The sequence below is a fragment of the Falco rusticolus genome, chromosome 3, assembly GCF_015220075.1.
Source record: "Falco rusticolus isolate bFalRus1 chromosome 3, bFalRus1.pri, whole genome shotgun sequence".
NCBI classification, from domain to species: domain Eukaryota; kingdom Metazoa; phylum Chordata; class Aves; order Falconiformes; family Falconidae; genus Falco; species Falco rusticolus.
This window is the reverse complement of record NC_051189.1, coordinates 116,862,173-116,878,964: the sequence shown is the minus strand read 5'-3', so window position 1 is coordinate 116,878,964 and position 16,792 is coordinate 116,862,173. Positions and strand designations below refer to the sequence as shown.

Genomic DNA, 16,792 nt, shown 5'->3' with positions numbered 1-16,792 from the left:
TGATGGGGAGCTGATGAGAGATGTGCTGGGACTGCTGCCTCTCTTCACGCAGTCTGCCTTGGGGCAATGCAAACATAATTGTTTCTTGCTGGACACCGTGTCTCGTAATTGGTTCTGATCACAAATCTTGTGTTTGTCTCTGAAGCCAACCAATATTCTGTTTATTATTTTTTTCCAAAGCAGCAAATAAGATTTGAAAGTGCATTTCATTTCATAAAGCGTCCACAGAAATGGCATAGCTGTTTGACTGCAGAGACGGTGTGCTTTTAGAGGGCCAGCTAGTACTAAGCTTTCCAGGTTTTAGTGGGTTTGCAGGTTGAAACCTTGCATATTAATGGATCCAGCAAGATTATTGCAACCAACAAGACTGGGGAGAGGAGGCGTGTGCCAAGTTGCTCCCTGGGAGCTGGAGAAGTGGATGTTCGTTTAGAAATTCTCTTGCTGTGACTGTTTCTTCTCCATTTCTGTTTCATTAAGTTCTTTGAGGATCCTATTACCCCTCTGCAACAATCCTGTGCAGGTTTTTCATGAGGCTTGGGATTATCAGACTTGTTTGGTTGCTGAGAAAATTAATTGGTGTCGATTTTCAGGGCAGCTGTAAATACTACATTTTTTGCTTTGCTTGTACAAGTAGAATGCCATGGCTCTGAGCCTCAGGTTTTGTCATTGTTCGGTGCAAGGAAGTTTTGGGAGGCGAACTAAAACACCACTTTGTTGCCTCTCACTGGATTCCTCAAGCAGAGCTCCTATCTCTCCATGCTCAAAAGCCAAAATGGAGCAAGAACAATTTAGGACCGACTGAAACTCAGCGCCCACTGATCTGAATGGGAAATTATTTAAAGCTATTTTCTTTATCGGCTCTTTGAAGGTCAGGGAGATGTGGGGAGGGACTACATGTTTCCTTGCTGGGAAGCATGATTCGGGTGTCGGGAGAGGAGTCAGCAGCTCCTCTCCCTTTTTTTCGCCTGCTTTCAGCTGGGTCTGCAGAGTTTAAGCGGAGTGTTAGCCCTTGCAGTGATGCAGAAGGTTATCTTTTAGTGGCAGCTGCCAGCGCTCAGAGCGAGGGGAGGTGCTGGCAGGCAGCAGAGCCGTGGTGGGCACGAGGTGATGCAGGCACCTGTCTTCGTTTTATCGCTGTTGGGTGTTGCAGGAGGATGAGGGGATGGCATGTGTGTAAGGGAGAGCACGTCACTCGACCTCGGGGATTGTTAATGGGGTTTGCAGCAGGATATTCCCAGTTGCACACGTAGCTCAGATGGAAATGGGAGAAACGGGACTGAGTGAGCTTTGTGTAGCCTGTTCTGCAGGCACCGTCAGGGACCAGCCGCGCTTACTGCTGCTGCTATCTCATGGTAAATTCAATCTGTCATTGAAAACAGGAAGAATAGGGTCGGAGGATGAAACCGTGCTGCTTCTACCCAGAAAGGGACAAATTACATACAAGACATACCATGTGCCCTTGGTACCGCCAGCGAGGGGAAGCAGGTAGTCCTCCCTCACATCCTCTCCAGTCTCCCATCAGATGCTGCCTGGGTGGTGAAGGCACCTACAGCGCAACACAAATATGGACCTCAGGTGGGGAGGGGTCCCAGTTTGGTTCATGAGCAGGTGGGAGTGAGTCGGTCTTTGCTTGGCGATGGATGTGCTGGTGCCAGTGCAGCTCTTCTGTCAAGGCATTAGGGTTCAGCTCAAAAACATTTTTGGCCATGAATCACAAAGTGATTTGTGATGCCTTCGTAGGTGAAAAGAAACATGTTGTAGGTAAAGTGAGAGTGCTAGGTGCAGATAGCTCTGAGTCCTGGCCAGCCCTGTAACACAGGGAATACTGCGTCATCAGGGTGTCTTTGTGGAGAATCCAAGAATCCCGCCCCCCCCCGGTGTCTGCGGTGGAGGTGGCTGGTCAGCAAGGGGATGGGATAAAATGAAGGGGGGCGTGTTCCCATTCCTCCTGCCTTCAGCGCAGCCCCCAGCCCCGCTCCCTGGAGCACTCACCTCGCTCTTGCCTTCCCAGCCGTTGGTCTGTCCAGCTGCCCGGAGCCCCCTGTTCCTGGGAATGGCCTGAAGGTTGGTGAACGCTACTTAGTGAACGACGTCGTCTCTTTCCAGTGTGAACCAGGCTATGCGCTGCAGGTACTGAATGTTTTCCAGCCAAAAGGATGACAGGAAACGTCTAGAATACGGGGAGGCTCTCCAAACGATGTGTCTTGTTTTCCTTTCCTCCAGGGCCACTCTCACATCTCCTGCATGCCAGGCACTGTCCGCCGCTGGAATTACCCACCGCCGCTTTGCATCGGTAGGACTCTTGGTATTTTGTACCTAGCAGATATTTATAGCACTTCTCAACAACAAAAAAAAAATAGTCAAGGGCTAAGTTAGAGAAATGCAAGTTTGTTCTGGAAATGAGAGGCAGTGTGGAAAAATTTGCATTTCTTTTGCAGGGGGAATTTCAATGGAAAAGTCCCTGTGGGCTGCCCAGAATGCTTGATTTTGAATGTTTAAAATGTGGCTGTAGTATAAAATGTAAAATATTAAAAAAGGTTTCCTCAACAAAAAGTCATTCAAGAGGGACAACCTAAGACTTCTTTATACTGTAAGTAGGTTGGTTTTATGGGTTGAGGGTTTTTTTCCATCTTAAGTGAGATCTTAAGACTGTGGTTTATTTTGATGAAATGCATCTTGATATCACTAAATCTGCATCTTGTGCTGGAGCCTGGGTACCTCCCAGCCTCTCTGAACTGCAGCACTTGGTGCCTTGCTGTCCCCACTTTGATGTCTAGCGGGTCCTATGTGACCTTGCCGGTGTAGCCCCTTGCCTGTGACACCCTCTGAGGAGCAGGGCTGGGAATGCCGAGTGTTTTGGCCCTTCAGGGAAAAGCACTGGACAGTCGATCCATGCCAGGAAAGAAGTAAGCCCTGCGAGAAGAGGCACAGAGGTGAAGGGAACTTGCTGGAGTTTTTTGATTATTTTCAATATTTTGCTTTTAGCAAGTCTAGGTGTTTAATATTCATACTGCACATTTTACAGCTCTGAGAGAGACATTTATGCATTTAATAGCTTTAGTTAACAGTTATTTCAGGCTCCTGCTGTTCTAGCTTACATCATTTTGCTTTAAAGTAATTATAAGAGCTAACAGTTCTTTCATCCGATGATCTGCAGGCCGGGAATAAATAGAGAGGCATTTGCAGCAGGATAACTGAGCTAAAGGACCCACGCCTGTGGGACTGGCTCTGAGTGAAGTCAGAAGCCCTTCAGCTCAGCTTTAGAGTGGGGAGATCCCAGCACGGAGGAGGATCCCAGTATTATCACCTAGCTAGTGCCTAGCTGAGCAACTACAAGTTGCAAGTTTTCTTCTTTTAACAAGTATGGGTCTCCCAGTGCAGCAGGATTTGGCCTGGCTGGGCTGTGCTGGCTCAGCATCCTCACGGTATGAGCACCAGGGCAGTTGAATTCAGGTGTCTGGGTTTGGACGGTCGTGCCCAAGCGCGGTGGTCATCCAAATGCAGGGAGGCATAAACATGGCGCTCATCGTGAGTGACCATCATCTCTTCGAGGGATGCCACAGCATCCCATGCTGACAGCCCTGAGGGTCGTTGTCCTCTGCTAATCACGTGCCCTGATGTGTCTAAACAGTGTCCAGAGCGCCGCTGGCTGCCAGCCCCCCGGGACCCCGGGCTTTGGTTGCTGCCCTGCTCAGAGAACAGCTTGCTTCCCTGGCAAAGCATGCTGATTTGCTTTGGTCTACTTCGTCCAGATGCTTGACTTCTAAATAATTTAGAAGTAGTTCTATTAAAGAGCCATTAAGAGGAAAAAGAAAGAGAAACCTTCTGGGAGAAACCTTGTTAGTAGCAAGTACACACATAATGAGATACCGGACAAAAGGAATCTGTACCTTCACTGTCAGAACGTGTTAGGAGACCGCCTGGGTGTATTTGGCTGGCTGGTGTTACCGTAACAAGGTAGAGGTCACCCAGATAAGCATGAAAAGATGCTATCTGTATTTAAATTTTACGCGATGCCTTTTGTAAACATATTTTGCACTGTCATCTGTGGCTCGCTTCTTCATAGGGAATTTACTTCAATCAGTGTGCAAACACTCTGTTCTATATTTATCAGTAATTGCCCAGAGATTGACAAGTATAGCAGTCAAGGTAGATCAGTTAACTAGAAAAAGAAGTAACGGGAACTGGAATCAAAACAGAATCGGTCTGTTTCTTCACAGTAATTTTTTTTTTAGGTGGTTAAAAATTCAAACAAGTGCTGTGTGGATGATAGGTGCTGGTACGATGGCTGTGAGCAGAACAGAGTGGCCGGCTCCTCGCTCACAGCTCAGATCTGTCTCTCCCACTGTGATTGCCCAAACTGGATCTCTGGGCCAGGCTTTTATCTCCAGAGGGCAGGAGAAAGGCACATGCATTAGTAATGTGGCCGCGCAGTGCCTCTCAAACTTTATGCTAATTCCATAGGAGGCTTTCCTTTCTCTCTTCTTAGTTTTTAATTGCTTTATTTCCCATGCAGCTGGCCGGCCATGGCCATCATCCAGAGAAGACCCTTAAGTGATCCTGACCATTAACACTGTCGATTTTACAGCCCAGTGTGGAGGAACGGCAGAAGAGATGGAAGGAGTGCTCCTGAGCCCGGGGTTCCCAGGGAATTATCCAAGCAACCTGGACTGCACATGGAGGATATTGCTGCCGGTGGGGTTCGGTGAGACAGACGGGTTTGGTTTGGTGCTATCACAAAAGATGTGGTGGGGAGATCCTGTCCCTGTTCAGTTTGTGCTGGATGCCAAGTGCCACGATGACTTACAGAAACTGCTGTTTGACCTCCTGATCACACTTGCCATTAAAGATGCATTTATAGGGTGCTATGAAATGATAGATATTTTTTCAGAAGGTGATGCCAGGACACTGTGGAATGTAACAGGTTGATCCAGATTTGTGGGCATGCATCCGAATCGGCTGTAAGACCCTCTTTTAGTGTGTATCTCCCCATCTTAACTACTCACGTTTGTAATAGCCGTAGAACATCACCAGTTCATCAGTCTTTAGAAATGGAACAGGTGACCAGAGCTTGTGTCAGATTATGTCCTGCCTCAGCTGGAGTTCGTGCAGGCATCAGCACATTCAGAATTAGGCTCTCCCCAGCCCTTGGTAAAGAGAGAAATTTGCCCATCTCCAGCTCAGCTTTTCTCGAGGCCAGCCCCATCAGGGTGCCTGATTGCCAGGAGGTGGAAGTGTTGCATGTCTGGAAGAAGTGCTGAGTCTCCCGGTTTCCTGAATTAACTCTCCTCCTCCGGCTGTAGCTGCCGTGTGCTGCTGGGGAAACAGCCCGCCGGGGTGCTCAACGCATCCTGCCGTCTGAGCCGGCCACGCTCCCTTTGGCAAGGGGTGATCCCTGTCGCTCTGTGCCTGCCTTCCTAGTTCCTCGGGTGTCAGGCAGAGGGAGGGGTGTGCACAGGAGCTCCAGCAGCGTGAACCTGCAGGCGTTAATAGCCTGAGCTTGTCTGAAACTACCGGCACCCTCTGCCTCCAGCAGGGTAAATGTACTGCTGATGCCCGGGGTATACTGGGCATCACTGGGCGAGCGGTGCTGATGTGCTGAGGCTCGGGTGTAGCTTTAGAGGCACTGTTCATTCCTCCTCTCCAGGTGCTCACATCCAGTTCCTAAACTTCTCCACTGAGCCGAACCATGACTTTGTCGAAATCCGCAATGGGCCGTACGACACCAGTAACATCATCGGGCGGTTCAGCGGCACTGAAATCCCAGGCTCCCTCCTGTCGACGTCTCATGAAACCACCGTGTACTTCCACAGCGACCACTCCCAGAACAAGCCAGGCTTCAAGCTGGAATACCAAGGTAAGGAGGCTGGAGAAGGCACTGCAGTGGGACAATCCTGTCCCCAGGTGCTGATGGAGAGAGCAGTGGAGGGAGGGGAGGCATCACGGTTGTTGCTATTCTGTTGAATTAATTCCATGAGGACTTAATCCAAATGAGTGGAAAGGTGTTACATGAAGGCCATGCTTAATCCTAATAACTGGGATCTGTTCACCCGGACTTATGCCTACGGCAAATAACGAATGTTCCTAGAATGCTTTGTGACAGCAAAATGCCTTTGAATTAATTCTGGCCAGATTCACATAGAACTTGGCTCTGTTGAGTGTCATGTGCAAAGAGAGGAGCCCTCAGCTGCCATGCATTTGCTGCGGAATTCTGCGGTGGTTTTCAGTCTCCACTGAAGTCCAAAGGCATTGTTTGCTGCAGCCCAGCCTTGTGCTGGGCAGGCTGGTGGGGGACCAGCTGAGCAAAGAGCCAAGGAATGTAACGGTGGGGCTGCCACGGGTACCTGGAGTGAGAGGAGAGAAAGAAGTTTTATTAAAATCAAAAGATGCCCTCGAGCATAGTTTTTGGAGATGATGGAGGAATGGAGGTGCCTTCTCACCCAGCCAGAGTCCTTGGGCAGCTCCCCAGTTTTGAGCATGGTGTCTTCTGAGCAGCAGCCACCCCGAACTCTGAAGGCAGTGCCCCGAGGTCCTGGCAGTGCCCCGAGGTCCTGGCAGTGCCCCGAGGTCCTGGCAGTGCCCCGAGGTCCTGGCAGTGCCCTGTCTCTTTGTGGATTTGCTGCTCTTTGAAGGTGCTGGGTCAGGGCTGCCTATGTTAGTCTGCCCTGGTGAAAGAGAAGGAGAACATGAACTTCTGGCCCTGCTCGATCCGCAGCTCTGCCGTAATGAATGTCTTTGCAAAACCTTTGGTCTCCTCTGTCCACCTGTCCGTGGCATATGGGAGTGTGAAATGGCAAAGGATGCCAGGGGCAGGTCGTGTATTTCATACCGAATACAATTCAGATGGGCTTTGCTGCACAGGAGCCAAGTGGTCCAGCTAGTGCCTGGGAGAGAGATGGGAGGAGTGGGAAAGGTGGAGCGTGTGTCCCCAGCCACGTGATGTAGCCAAGGACTGACAAAGGGCTGACTCCCCAGAAACAGCAATAAAAGCCGCTACTCATACTTAATTGAAAACATTAATTTTGTCTTGGCTGTCCTGTTCGCGCACCATATAATTCATGCGCCGCTGCACAATTTAGGAAGGAATGTGCTCTGTGAGGCACTCTGGGTAATCTCATGGAAATTGCTATGCAAATTAGCTCTAGCAAGGCTGCCCAATAATTTATAATGCCAGGTGGAACATGTTAACCAATTGACTTGCGTTCGTCATCAGCGTTGTTCGTGTTTTGTTGGAAAACAAGGCAGATTTCCCAATTAGAAGCGAAGTGCGGGGTGACTGGGTGAATATGGGCTCAGAGGCGCCAGCGGGCCGGGGCAGACCCTGGCGCTCACGTCTGAGGCTCCTGCGAAGCTGGATTTTCCCTCAGCCTCCATGCAGACGTGTGCATGGTTCATTAAAATTTATCTCCTTCAATTAAGTCATTGTATGAGGAGGAATTAGCCAAGCAGTGCGGTGGGTGTACCGTTCCTGCTTTTTTGAGAAAATACCAAGTATGAAACATTCCTCCTTATGTTTGGTGGGGTTGTTTTTTTTTTTCTTTCTCCAGCCTACGAGCTGCAGGAATGCCCTGACCCTGAACCTTTTGCTAACGGCGTTGTAAGAGGAGCCGGTTACAACGTTGGCCAGTCCATCTCGTTTGAGTGCCTACCGGGCTACCAGCTGATCGGCCACCCTGTCCTGACCTGTCAGCACGGCACCAACAGGAACTGGGACCACCCGCTGCCCAGGTGTGAAGGTATGGCTCTGGGCTCACCCCGGCAGCACCCCCACGGGCATCTCAGAGGGGGAGAAGGAGCTTGAACTCCTCGTTCTGGCCACCTTTGGGATCGTTTGGTAATGGGGCTGAAAGTGTCTCTGGAAACAAAAGCATCACTGGAGGATGTGCGCTTTGAGGTGCTGAGGCATGTTCTCCGTGAGTTGATGGTCAACATATTTCAGCCTGGTCAAAGCCAACAGTTTAAAAAACGGTTTAAAACCAAGGTGTGGTTTTTGAGGTGGCGTGTTTAAATCTCACGCGATGGTTGAGCCCTGTCGCTAGCTGTCCCTTGCACTGCTAGTGCCAGTAGGAGCTGCGCTTCCAGCACGGCACGGTCCAGGGCTGTTGCAAGAATATTTGTCTGCTTTATTTCTTCCGCAACGCTCAGCTTCCATTCATTTAGCGTGGGGAAATAGAAATGGTGTCTGGTAAAAGACCCTTGCAGCTCTGGGGACTCTTGGTGTGGGAAGATTGTGTCCCCGCCCAGTTTCTGTAGTGTGGTGGCAGTGGCATCTCCAAAATGATCCAGGTGGGAATTCTTCAGGCACGGTCTCCTTTCTGAAGAGCCTGTATGCTAGGAGGGCCCTGCAGGCTCAACGACTGGGTCTGCATTCTACACACCGAAGCTCAAATGACCAAATTCTCTATTCAAACCCCACCATGGCTGTTCCAGCCTTTCATCCTTTGTGGCCAGTGGGCTGAGTGGTGTGTGGTTTATTTCAGAAGGTTTCCAGGTGAACCCTTAAGAAGTTCAAGACTGCTTGTTGAAGATTTCTCACCACGTTTCCCAGGAGTGCTGACCTTTCTCCCAGCCTCCTTACAGCCCTTGCTCTGCAAGAACTGTGCACTGGGGAAAGAGAGAGAGGGGTGATATTTTTCCTCTTTTAAGTCCTTGAACCCCAGAGAACACAAAGCATAAAGAACCAAATCCTCAGCTGCTCTTTCAGTGACCCCAGCGATGCACCAGAGATGTGGGTTACCTGGGAAAGTGTCCTGTGCTCAGCCGGGTGCTGCTGGCGCGGCGGGGAGCTGCTGGGAGCAGGATCGTGCCTTTATCTGCCTCAGGCATCAGCTCTGGCAGCTGCAACCATCCAATTCTTCCTTCATTATTGTTTTTTAAAGTAGCTTTCTTGCTCTGCCGCGCTTCCGATAGCAGAGGGGGGTGAGGGGTTAGGTGCGTTGTGGACCTTTTGCAGCTTTTCTCCGTGCGCACGCCTGGTGGGCTGTTAGTGCTGTTAAAGTCAACGCAGAGCATCCCTCTTGTAGCTGTTGCCTTAAATGGTCCATTTTTGCATAGCAGCAAGCAGTGAGGACTTGCTGCCTTAGGCTAACTGCCTCACCTTTCCCAGGCAGGTCACATCTGAAAGCCCTTTTAATTAAAAGAGAAGCTGTAATTCTGGAATAAATGCATAGAGGCCAAGGTTTCCAGCACCACTCCGGGGATTTTTGTTTTTTTCCAGCCATCAGCAGGCTGCCTGCTGCTTTGCAGGGCAGAAAGGAACTTGGGCCCCAAGGTTTCTTGGGTGTTTGTTTGGGAAAGCGAGCGTATGGAGTTACATAAATACACATGCTTTTCGCAGCTTGGCGGACCACGTGAGTAAGCAGAGCAGAACCAGACGGGGAATAGACGGAGCTTGGCTCTACCCTCACATCTGGCACATCACATCTGGGCCAGGGTGGCACAAGTCTGTGGAGCTGCTCCTGCACGAAAAGGGGTGTGTGTTGCTACGCATGAGCGTAGCGCTGAGCCTGAATTGTTGTGTGGGGAGGGAGGACGTGTTCGCCTAAGCCAAGGGCTGGGTTAATGCAGCTACGCAGCTTCTGGAGCAGAGCTGGCTCAGGCAGGGGACACTGCGCTTAACCCTGTGCCTGCAGTTGTTGCAGGCTGCCAGTAACACGCTGCAGATGTGTGATCGTCATTTCAAATGAACTTCCACACCAGGGAGGCCCAGAAGCTGTACGTGAGACTTTCAGACCTGGGGACATGCTGTGGCCCTCCTGCATACATCCAGCAGGACGTCTGTCGTCTTTCTGTCCCTCTTTTTCGCTGCCCAGGCTTTCTAATTGCTTTGCAAGTTCATTTGGACCTGGGAGATACCTCATGCAGTAGAACTGTCACCTTGATTAATGAATTGGATGCCGCTGTCATACAAATCATCATTTCCCCCCTGCTCAGAGGTACTCGGTGAGCAGCCAGCTGCTCGGCGGTTCTGGTCCAGCCCGTGCTGTATGAACAAGTGGATGGATTTGCCCACTAGTGTGATCTCGTCAGGAGCTGTATTTTCCATGCATGGGTGCAGACAGCTGGTGGAGCCCAAAGATTCTTACTAGGGCAAAAGATAGTTTATTTGCACACCTGGTTGTCACATCTGTACAAAACGCCCTGGCAGTCTCCTTTCAGCTCTGAAGCACTTAATAAATTTATAGTAATGGGATTAAGTTGAAAACGTTAGATGTAGTCATGACAGATACGAATTAATCAAGGCAAACCAGGCCAGGATTTTGGGGCTGGATCCTCCGGTATCCAGAATTGCTATCTTTTTATCCAAAATATTGAAAGAAAAATGGGAAATGGAGGATCTTTAAGAGTTATTGTTTTGGTGGGAGGTATTTCTTCATTAGTTTCGTGTTTCTGTCTGATTCCCTGCAGTGCCCTGTGGGGGGAACATCACCACCCAGAACGGTACGGTTTACTCTCCTGGCTTCCCCAACCAGTACCCCAATTCCCAGGACTGCGCTTGGCTTCTCACAGTGCCGGTGGGCTATGGAATCCACCTCAACTTCACCCTGCTGCAGACAGAGCCCTACAATGATTTCATCACTGTTTGGTGGGTACAGCAAAGGTGTGAGGAATGACTGGAGTTGCTGCTAAGGCTCCATTTCAGAAAGATGCTCTTGCTGATAAATAGAGCACCAGTTGCCGTGGTGTGTGGGTAGTGCTATGTTTGAGAGTAGGAGCATCCTCCGGGGACACTGGGATGAGGATTTGAATTTTTTTTAACTCCGGGTGCTTGGTAGAGCCTTTAGATTAAGGACCATGTGCTGCAAGTGGCTAGCAAAACGGACAAGGTGACCGTCTCCAAACACTGCTGATGTAACATTCCTGAGAAATGCAGGCAGGGAGTGCAAGGTCAGTGAAGGGAACGATCCCTGGCTGACTAGGCTGCTCGTGCCAAGCGATGGAAGTGTCATCCTTTGGGTCTGGAGGGCAGTCTGGATGGGAATCCTTAGCCTCCGTGGTACATTTGCCTCGATGGTGTGCAGCTCACAAGGAGCGGTCCCACCCTTGGCCGTACGGCAGCACCTGTCAGACCTTGCAGATCTTCCTTGCCATTGATTTCTGTGGTCATCAGCAATTAAAAATGAAGCAGCCCATCAGAACCCCGCAGCACCTGGGCTTGGCAGCCACTGGTTTGGCACCGTGGGCAGGGGCTGAGCGGCTGGGGGGGCGCAGGCTGGTGTCCCAGTTGCGGCGGGAGGGTGTTGGGTGGCAGAGCCTCGCTTGTCCTGCTGGGTGCCTTCACCAGCCTGTCCCTGCATCTCCAAAATGCTCTGCTGAATGGAATAAGGAGCCACCTCTTGGGAAGCTTAGGGGGCTTTGCAGAGGGCACTTTATGAATGGTAAATGGGGTCTTTATCTCCAAGCTGAATTTAGTTGAAATGAATCTTGTTCGAACTGGTGTAATAGGAGTTGCCTTTCACTTCTGATTTCTCTGATAGACATCTTTATGGGGCTTGTTGTTTTTTTTCCCCTTTTGCACTTTATGGCTACCTGCCTGTGGATAGAGGCTGAATGAAGAAAAAGCCATTGATAAAATCATCTACATTTACCGATGTCCTCTTTTGGTTTTTCTTTTGCCATCAGAGATGCGCAGCCCTACCATCCAAGCTGCTCTCCCAGGCTGCAGAGGCAGCGCTGGGATGGCATTAGGCACCAGCCCTGGCTGTGACCCTCAGCTGCCTTTTAAATAGCAGCAAGTGGGAGCTCTGACCTCTGATGTAAAGTGGGCACAGCTCTGCTGCAGTTAATGAAGTGGCACTGATTGCTTCACCCCAGGAGTCTTGCAGGCTGGGATCTTCTTTTCCTATTTGGAGAAGGGAAGAGAAATGATCTATTACCAACTTCAGTCAGCCAAGGGAGCACACATAGCTGCCCTGGCTAAAGAGCTTGTTGCACTCAGTATCTGACTTGCAAAATATCTCGATGTCTGTTGTGCCAACAGGGAGTGAAACTCCTTGGGAAAGCTGGCTGTACCTCTTCAAGTTCTGAAGTTAAAAATGAAGTTGGTGTTTTGTAATCGTCTACTGAGTGAGCACTGCACTGCCAGAAGAGGTTATCCTGATTAGGATGGAGTGGGGAGGGGGGCAAGGGGTCCAGGTCAGCTACCAAGGGAGCTGCTGAGACTGGAACACAGAAGTAGAAAAGGGAGGACAAGGAAGGAAGAGCATGCACGAGTTCCTGTGCGTGCAGTGTAGGAGGTTGGTTGTTGCTGGGATTAAGGACGTGTAATAATGCTCTTTCCTTGTGTTTCTGACATATGATTTTAGGGATGGTCCACAGCAAACAGCCCCACAGCTCGGTGTGTTCACTGGCAACTCTGCTAAGAAATCAGCCCAAAGCTCTTCCAACCAGGTCCTGATGAAATTCCACAGTGATGCAGCCAACGGAGGGATTTTTGCCATTTATTTCTACGGTCTGTATTGTTTGCTGAGCAGCACGAGCTTTACACCCCCCTGTGGGATGTGGCAGGGCACGGGCCAGCTGTGGCTTGTGGGGAGGACTGGTTGTGGGGAAAAGATGTGAAAAAACGTGCTTTTACCTGAAGTCTTCCACAAAGGGCCCAGTGTTAGACGTTTGAGATTGAAGGTCGCTTATGCGATCAAGCGCTGGCAAGCGGTCATGCGCCCCGTGCAGATGTGGATACCCATCTGTAACGTGGTGATCGTTCAAGCACAGATCAGTTCCCTGCAAGCTAACAGCCACGCCAGCCCTACACCTCTCTCAAGGTGATGCCTGTAAATATTGTCCTCTCCGTGGCAGATCCCGTTATGGATAGCTCTGCTTTGTCCACCCAAAAGTCCCCGTCCCCGCGGTGCTGGCTGGATGTGGTATTGCTTTTCCAATGCTGTGCTAAACCAACTGGGCCATATTGGTGGCTAGTTTGAAATGGCAGCTGTGTTCCAGCTGAGGGGTGACTTCATTCCTCTGGGGAGGAAAAGGATTCCCATAAATCCCTGAATTACCTGGGGATTCTTTGGTGCGAGTGCAGCTCACGCTAAGAGCAGCGTCAGGTATTACATTGAAATGAGACCTTGTGCTTTCTACCACGAAACAAGAGCCCAACTTTAAATCGGATTAGCTAACAGGTTCCTACAGCGGTGCTGGGATTTGGGAAAATACAGATGGAGACCTCCTCTTGCTGGGGTAATTTGCTGGCAACAACGTTCAACAAAGCCTTGGTGTGAATTACAGGACGGATCTGTGCAGAATGCCTTAGCTTATGTTCAGTTCCGAAAGGCAAGTATTATACAGCTAGGCTGAATTTAAAGAATGTTCGCTGGGTTTTGGAGGGAATTGGTTTACTGCTGCAAAACACTGTGAGATTTATATTGCCAGACAATGGTGCGTATATAACAGTTATGCAAAAAATTATGGTTTAGGCAGTTTGGCTCAGAAACGAGCAGTATGTAAACACTGCTGCACTTCAGCGAGTGCTTCCTTTCGTAATATGAATTAGATCGTATCATTGCTATGGTTAGAGCCCATCAGCATATGTTGCCGTTCTCTAATCTTGATAGCGCTTTATGCTGAAGTTTCTTTAGCTTATGGTTTATGTGGGGTGTAAAGCCACTCGCAGGCACGAGGGGTCTGGAGCTGGTGTTGGTAGGAGCTGGGGCAGCCGTTCATTCCCTGTGAACCAGCTGGGCACTCTGGCAACTGCTTGGCCTTTTATTAGTGTCATTTACTGGCTCATTGCTTCCTTTATACGTGGGGCTTTAGCATAAAGCCTAACCCCAAGGATGGAAGCGACTGAGGTGGTTGCCTCCAGGGTGAGACGTTTCCACTCTTTCCCAGGCTCTGGCTCTGCACGTGGTGCCTTGCACGCCACAAGAGGTGTGGGAAAAAGGGGGAAGTTTTCACACCGGGCTCAGGCAGTGCAGTCAGTTAAATCTTTGTCATCACCCTTTGGGGTGTAACTGCAGGAAAAGCGATTTCCTCAGGATTTTCAGCAACGTGTATTTTCATTTCTGTGTCTGCGTGCTGGCAGATCTGGGACATAGGAGACATCCTCCTTCAGCTTTAAATTGTATTTTCCCGTACAGAGATGATCAGAACCGTGTCAAGAGAACCGTTGCCCTTTTAAATGGTTGCAAAGAAACGTTTCCTTAGGGTGGAGGAAGGGAAACAAAAGAATGATTCCCAGAGCTTAAAGATTCAATAGCATCCCTTGAAAAATGATGATGTTGCACCTATTATTAAATGGGTTAGTTCAGGTGCCAGCAGGAGCTGATGTGTGAGTGTGATGGGAGCGGGTTTTATGGCACAGTAACTCAAGGGGGTCCCAGTGTGGTTTCAAGGACGGGACTCTGTTTTGTCCTGGTGAGAACAAATGGATGTGCTGTTGAAAAGAGCTTTACCAGTGCTGTATCACCCCTATGCTGAAGCCATCTTAATCACACCTCTGTATTGAAATATGGCCCATTAAGGAGAGGAGATTAATGCTGTGAATGCTGGGTTATCTTTCCACTTCAATAGGTGCTGTCAAGCACTTTTTAAATAGCATTTAATATAAATTTTTGTTATGCTTTCCTTTCCTTCTTCCCCCACTGTCAAACATCTGTTTTGAAAGATTGGAAATAAGGGTGTTCCCTCCTGGGATGGCTCTTTGCTGTGCAGCAGGATCCTTCCCTGCTGCCTCCCGGCTCCCGCTCCCATCCCACACGTGGGCTCTCCTGGCTCCTTTGCTCATCCATTCTCTGTGCTGCCAAGGTGGGTTGCAAGGAAGGGGCTGACTGTCCGAATTACAGAGCTGGCCCTTTCCCGTGACCCCCCACCACCCCCACACGCTCGCCCCTAGTTGAGTTGAGCTCACTGTAGTAGCCCATGGCTGGTTTTTCCTCCCCCTTGCACGCACGGGGTGTGTAAGCCCACCCCTCACATTAACAGCAGCCCCTGCATTCCCTCCAGCCTGCTCCCCAGACCTCCAAACATCACGTTTTTCCACGCACCTCTTGGAAAATATTGTCCTACCCTGGATTAGGGCGTAAGGAACCTGGGGCAAGACGATGGGGCATCTGCTTCTGTACATGAGTATTTAAGCATCATTAGAAGCCTCATTAAGGTTGCTGCAAGGACTGCCAGCCTTGCTGCGGTGTGAAGAGTTCAACATTGTGGAGTTAGTAAGAATTAATATTCAGTGGCAGCTTGAGCTCCTGTATCTTAAATTAAAGGGCTGATATAAATTTCAGAGGAAGTTATGCTTGTCCAGGGTCAGGTGCAGGGGGAGCAAAGATGCAGAGAAGTGCTGAGCAAATAGCAGAAAATGTCTTCCATTAATATTCATTTAGTTCCCAGTACCATATTTTCAATTTAACAGTGTTCATAGCTCCTGTGTGTTTATTTTCATAAGCAGTGCAGTGCTCAAGCCTTATGCACCCACATGCTTGTCAGCAGTGCATTTCTTTAGCTGATCTTGAATTTTTGGTGGAAAATGGGCTGTTTGCAATGTATTCGGTCAGGTGCGTGAGCCGTAAGGAATTATTTTGGCGCATCAACAGGATTTCTTTTTCCCGTTTAGCTACATAGTACTCCTGAAAAAAACACCTAATTCAGCAAAGAGTGCAAGGTCTGCCTGTTGTGCCTTCCATGAGGCACTGACAGTAACCTTGCATAGGTTACGTTGTGAACTGCAAGCTACGTATAGGATTTGCAGTTGAAAACACTAGCACTCCTGCAATTATTTGCAGAAGAAATTAACGAATAATTCCAAGTTTTTGAAAAAAAAAAAAATCAGTGAGTTTTGTGAGTTCTGTTTGAGGACAGGCGGTAAGGATGAAATTCTCTGAATAATTGTTGTGATCTGCTTGGTGCTGGAGCAGTCTGAGGCTCTGCCTGTCATGAGGTGGACCTGATTCCACTGAGGTCACCAGCGTCTTCTCCCGTACTGTCCCAAAAGGTGCTGGTAACGTTGCCTGGCATCAGCACCCATCATCCAGACGGACTGACCGGAGATGCTGTCCGGGCACCTGCATCTCCACTGACTGACAACAATGTGTTTCCTATTAGGTGTAAAAAAACTGGAACAAGCTGCTTTGGGGGACCCATACCTGGATCCATCTCTGTAGGGTTTGGAGGGGGAAAGGGCTGGTTGCACTTTTGCCGATTCCTGCTACTTGTGGAGAGGGAGGATTTGCGCTGATGTCCGTGGTGCTTAGCACCGAGATGGCTGTGGCTGCCTTCACCCCCAGCCTAACTTCTGCTACTCTTCCTTTGCTCTTCCAGCCTACCAGCTCTTCAGATGTCAGCCTCCGACCATCGTTCCCAACGCAGAAATCATCACCGAGAACGAAGAATTTAACATAGGTAGCCTCTCCCGGGCCTCCTAGCCCTCCGTTCCCCCTCGCCAGCTGCTGGCAGTGCCCCCAGGAAGACCCACAGGTCCTGTCACCCCATATCTGGGGGATCAGGAGACCTCTTCCCATGGGTGACTGCGTGGGGAGCTGCACAGGACCTTGCTCAGCACCTGATATTCACAAGGAGTCAAACTGATCTGATTGTCCTGAGGCTTTTCCTCTCTGTTAGTACAGCAGAAGTGCTTTGGCTTTTGTGAGAGCCCCGAGCTTGTTCAGAAACATTCTGAAATCTTTGCCACGATAATGGTTTTCAGGCGTTTCAAACAAAGATTTGTGTGAAAGCTTAGAGGCCGTTACTCTTTCCTTTGAGAACTTTTCACCCATATTGACTGTGCTTTTTGTATTTTATTTTATTTTTTTTGCTGTGGCTCACGGTTACATCCACATTTTAAGTGTGTCTG

The 16,792-nt window shown here is 49.5% G+C and overlaps 1 protein-coding gene across 1 annotated transcript in view; it reads left to right on the top strand.

Annotated features, from left to right (window-relative positions):
* CSMD2 (CUB and Sushi multiple domains 2) overlaps window positions 1-16,792 on the top strand; it is a 305,276-nt gene that overhangs the window by 240,307 nt on the left and 48,177 nt on the right. Inside the window, exons 38-45 of the mRNA XM_037381617.1 lie at window positions 2,012-2,130; window positions 2,224-2,293; window positions 4,589-4,705; window positions 5,648-5,857; window positions 7,548-7,736; window positions 10,408-10,585; window positions 12,306-12,451; window positions 16,261-16,341. Of these exons, the coding sequence (XP_037237514.1) occupies window positions 2,012-2,130; window positions 2,224-2,293; window positions 4,589-4,705; window positions 5,648-5,857; window positions 7,548-7,736; window positions 10,408-10,585; window positions 12,306-12,451; window positions 16,261-16,341 (1,110 nt within the window). The remainder of the gene's footprint in view (window positions 1-2,011; window positions 2,131-2,223; window positions 2,294-4,588; window positions 4,706-5,647; window positions 5,858-7,547; window positions 7,737-10,407; window positions 10,586-12,305; window positions 12,452-16,260; window positions 16,342-16,792) is intronic.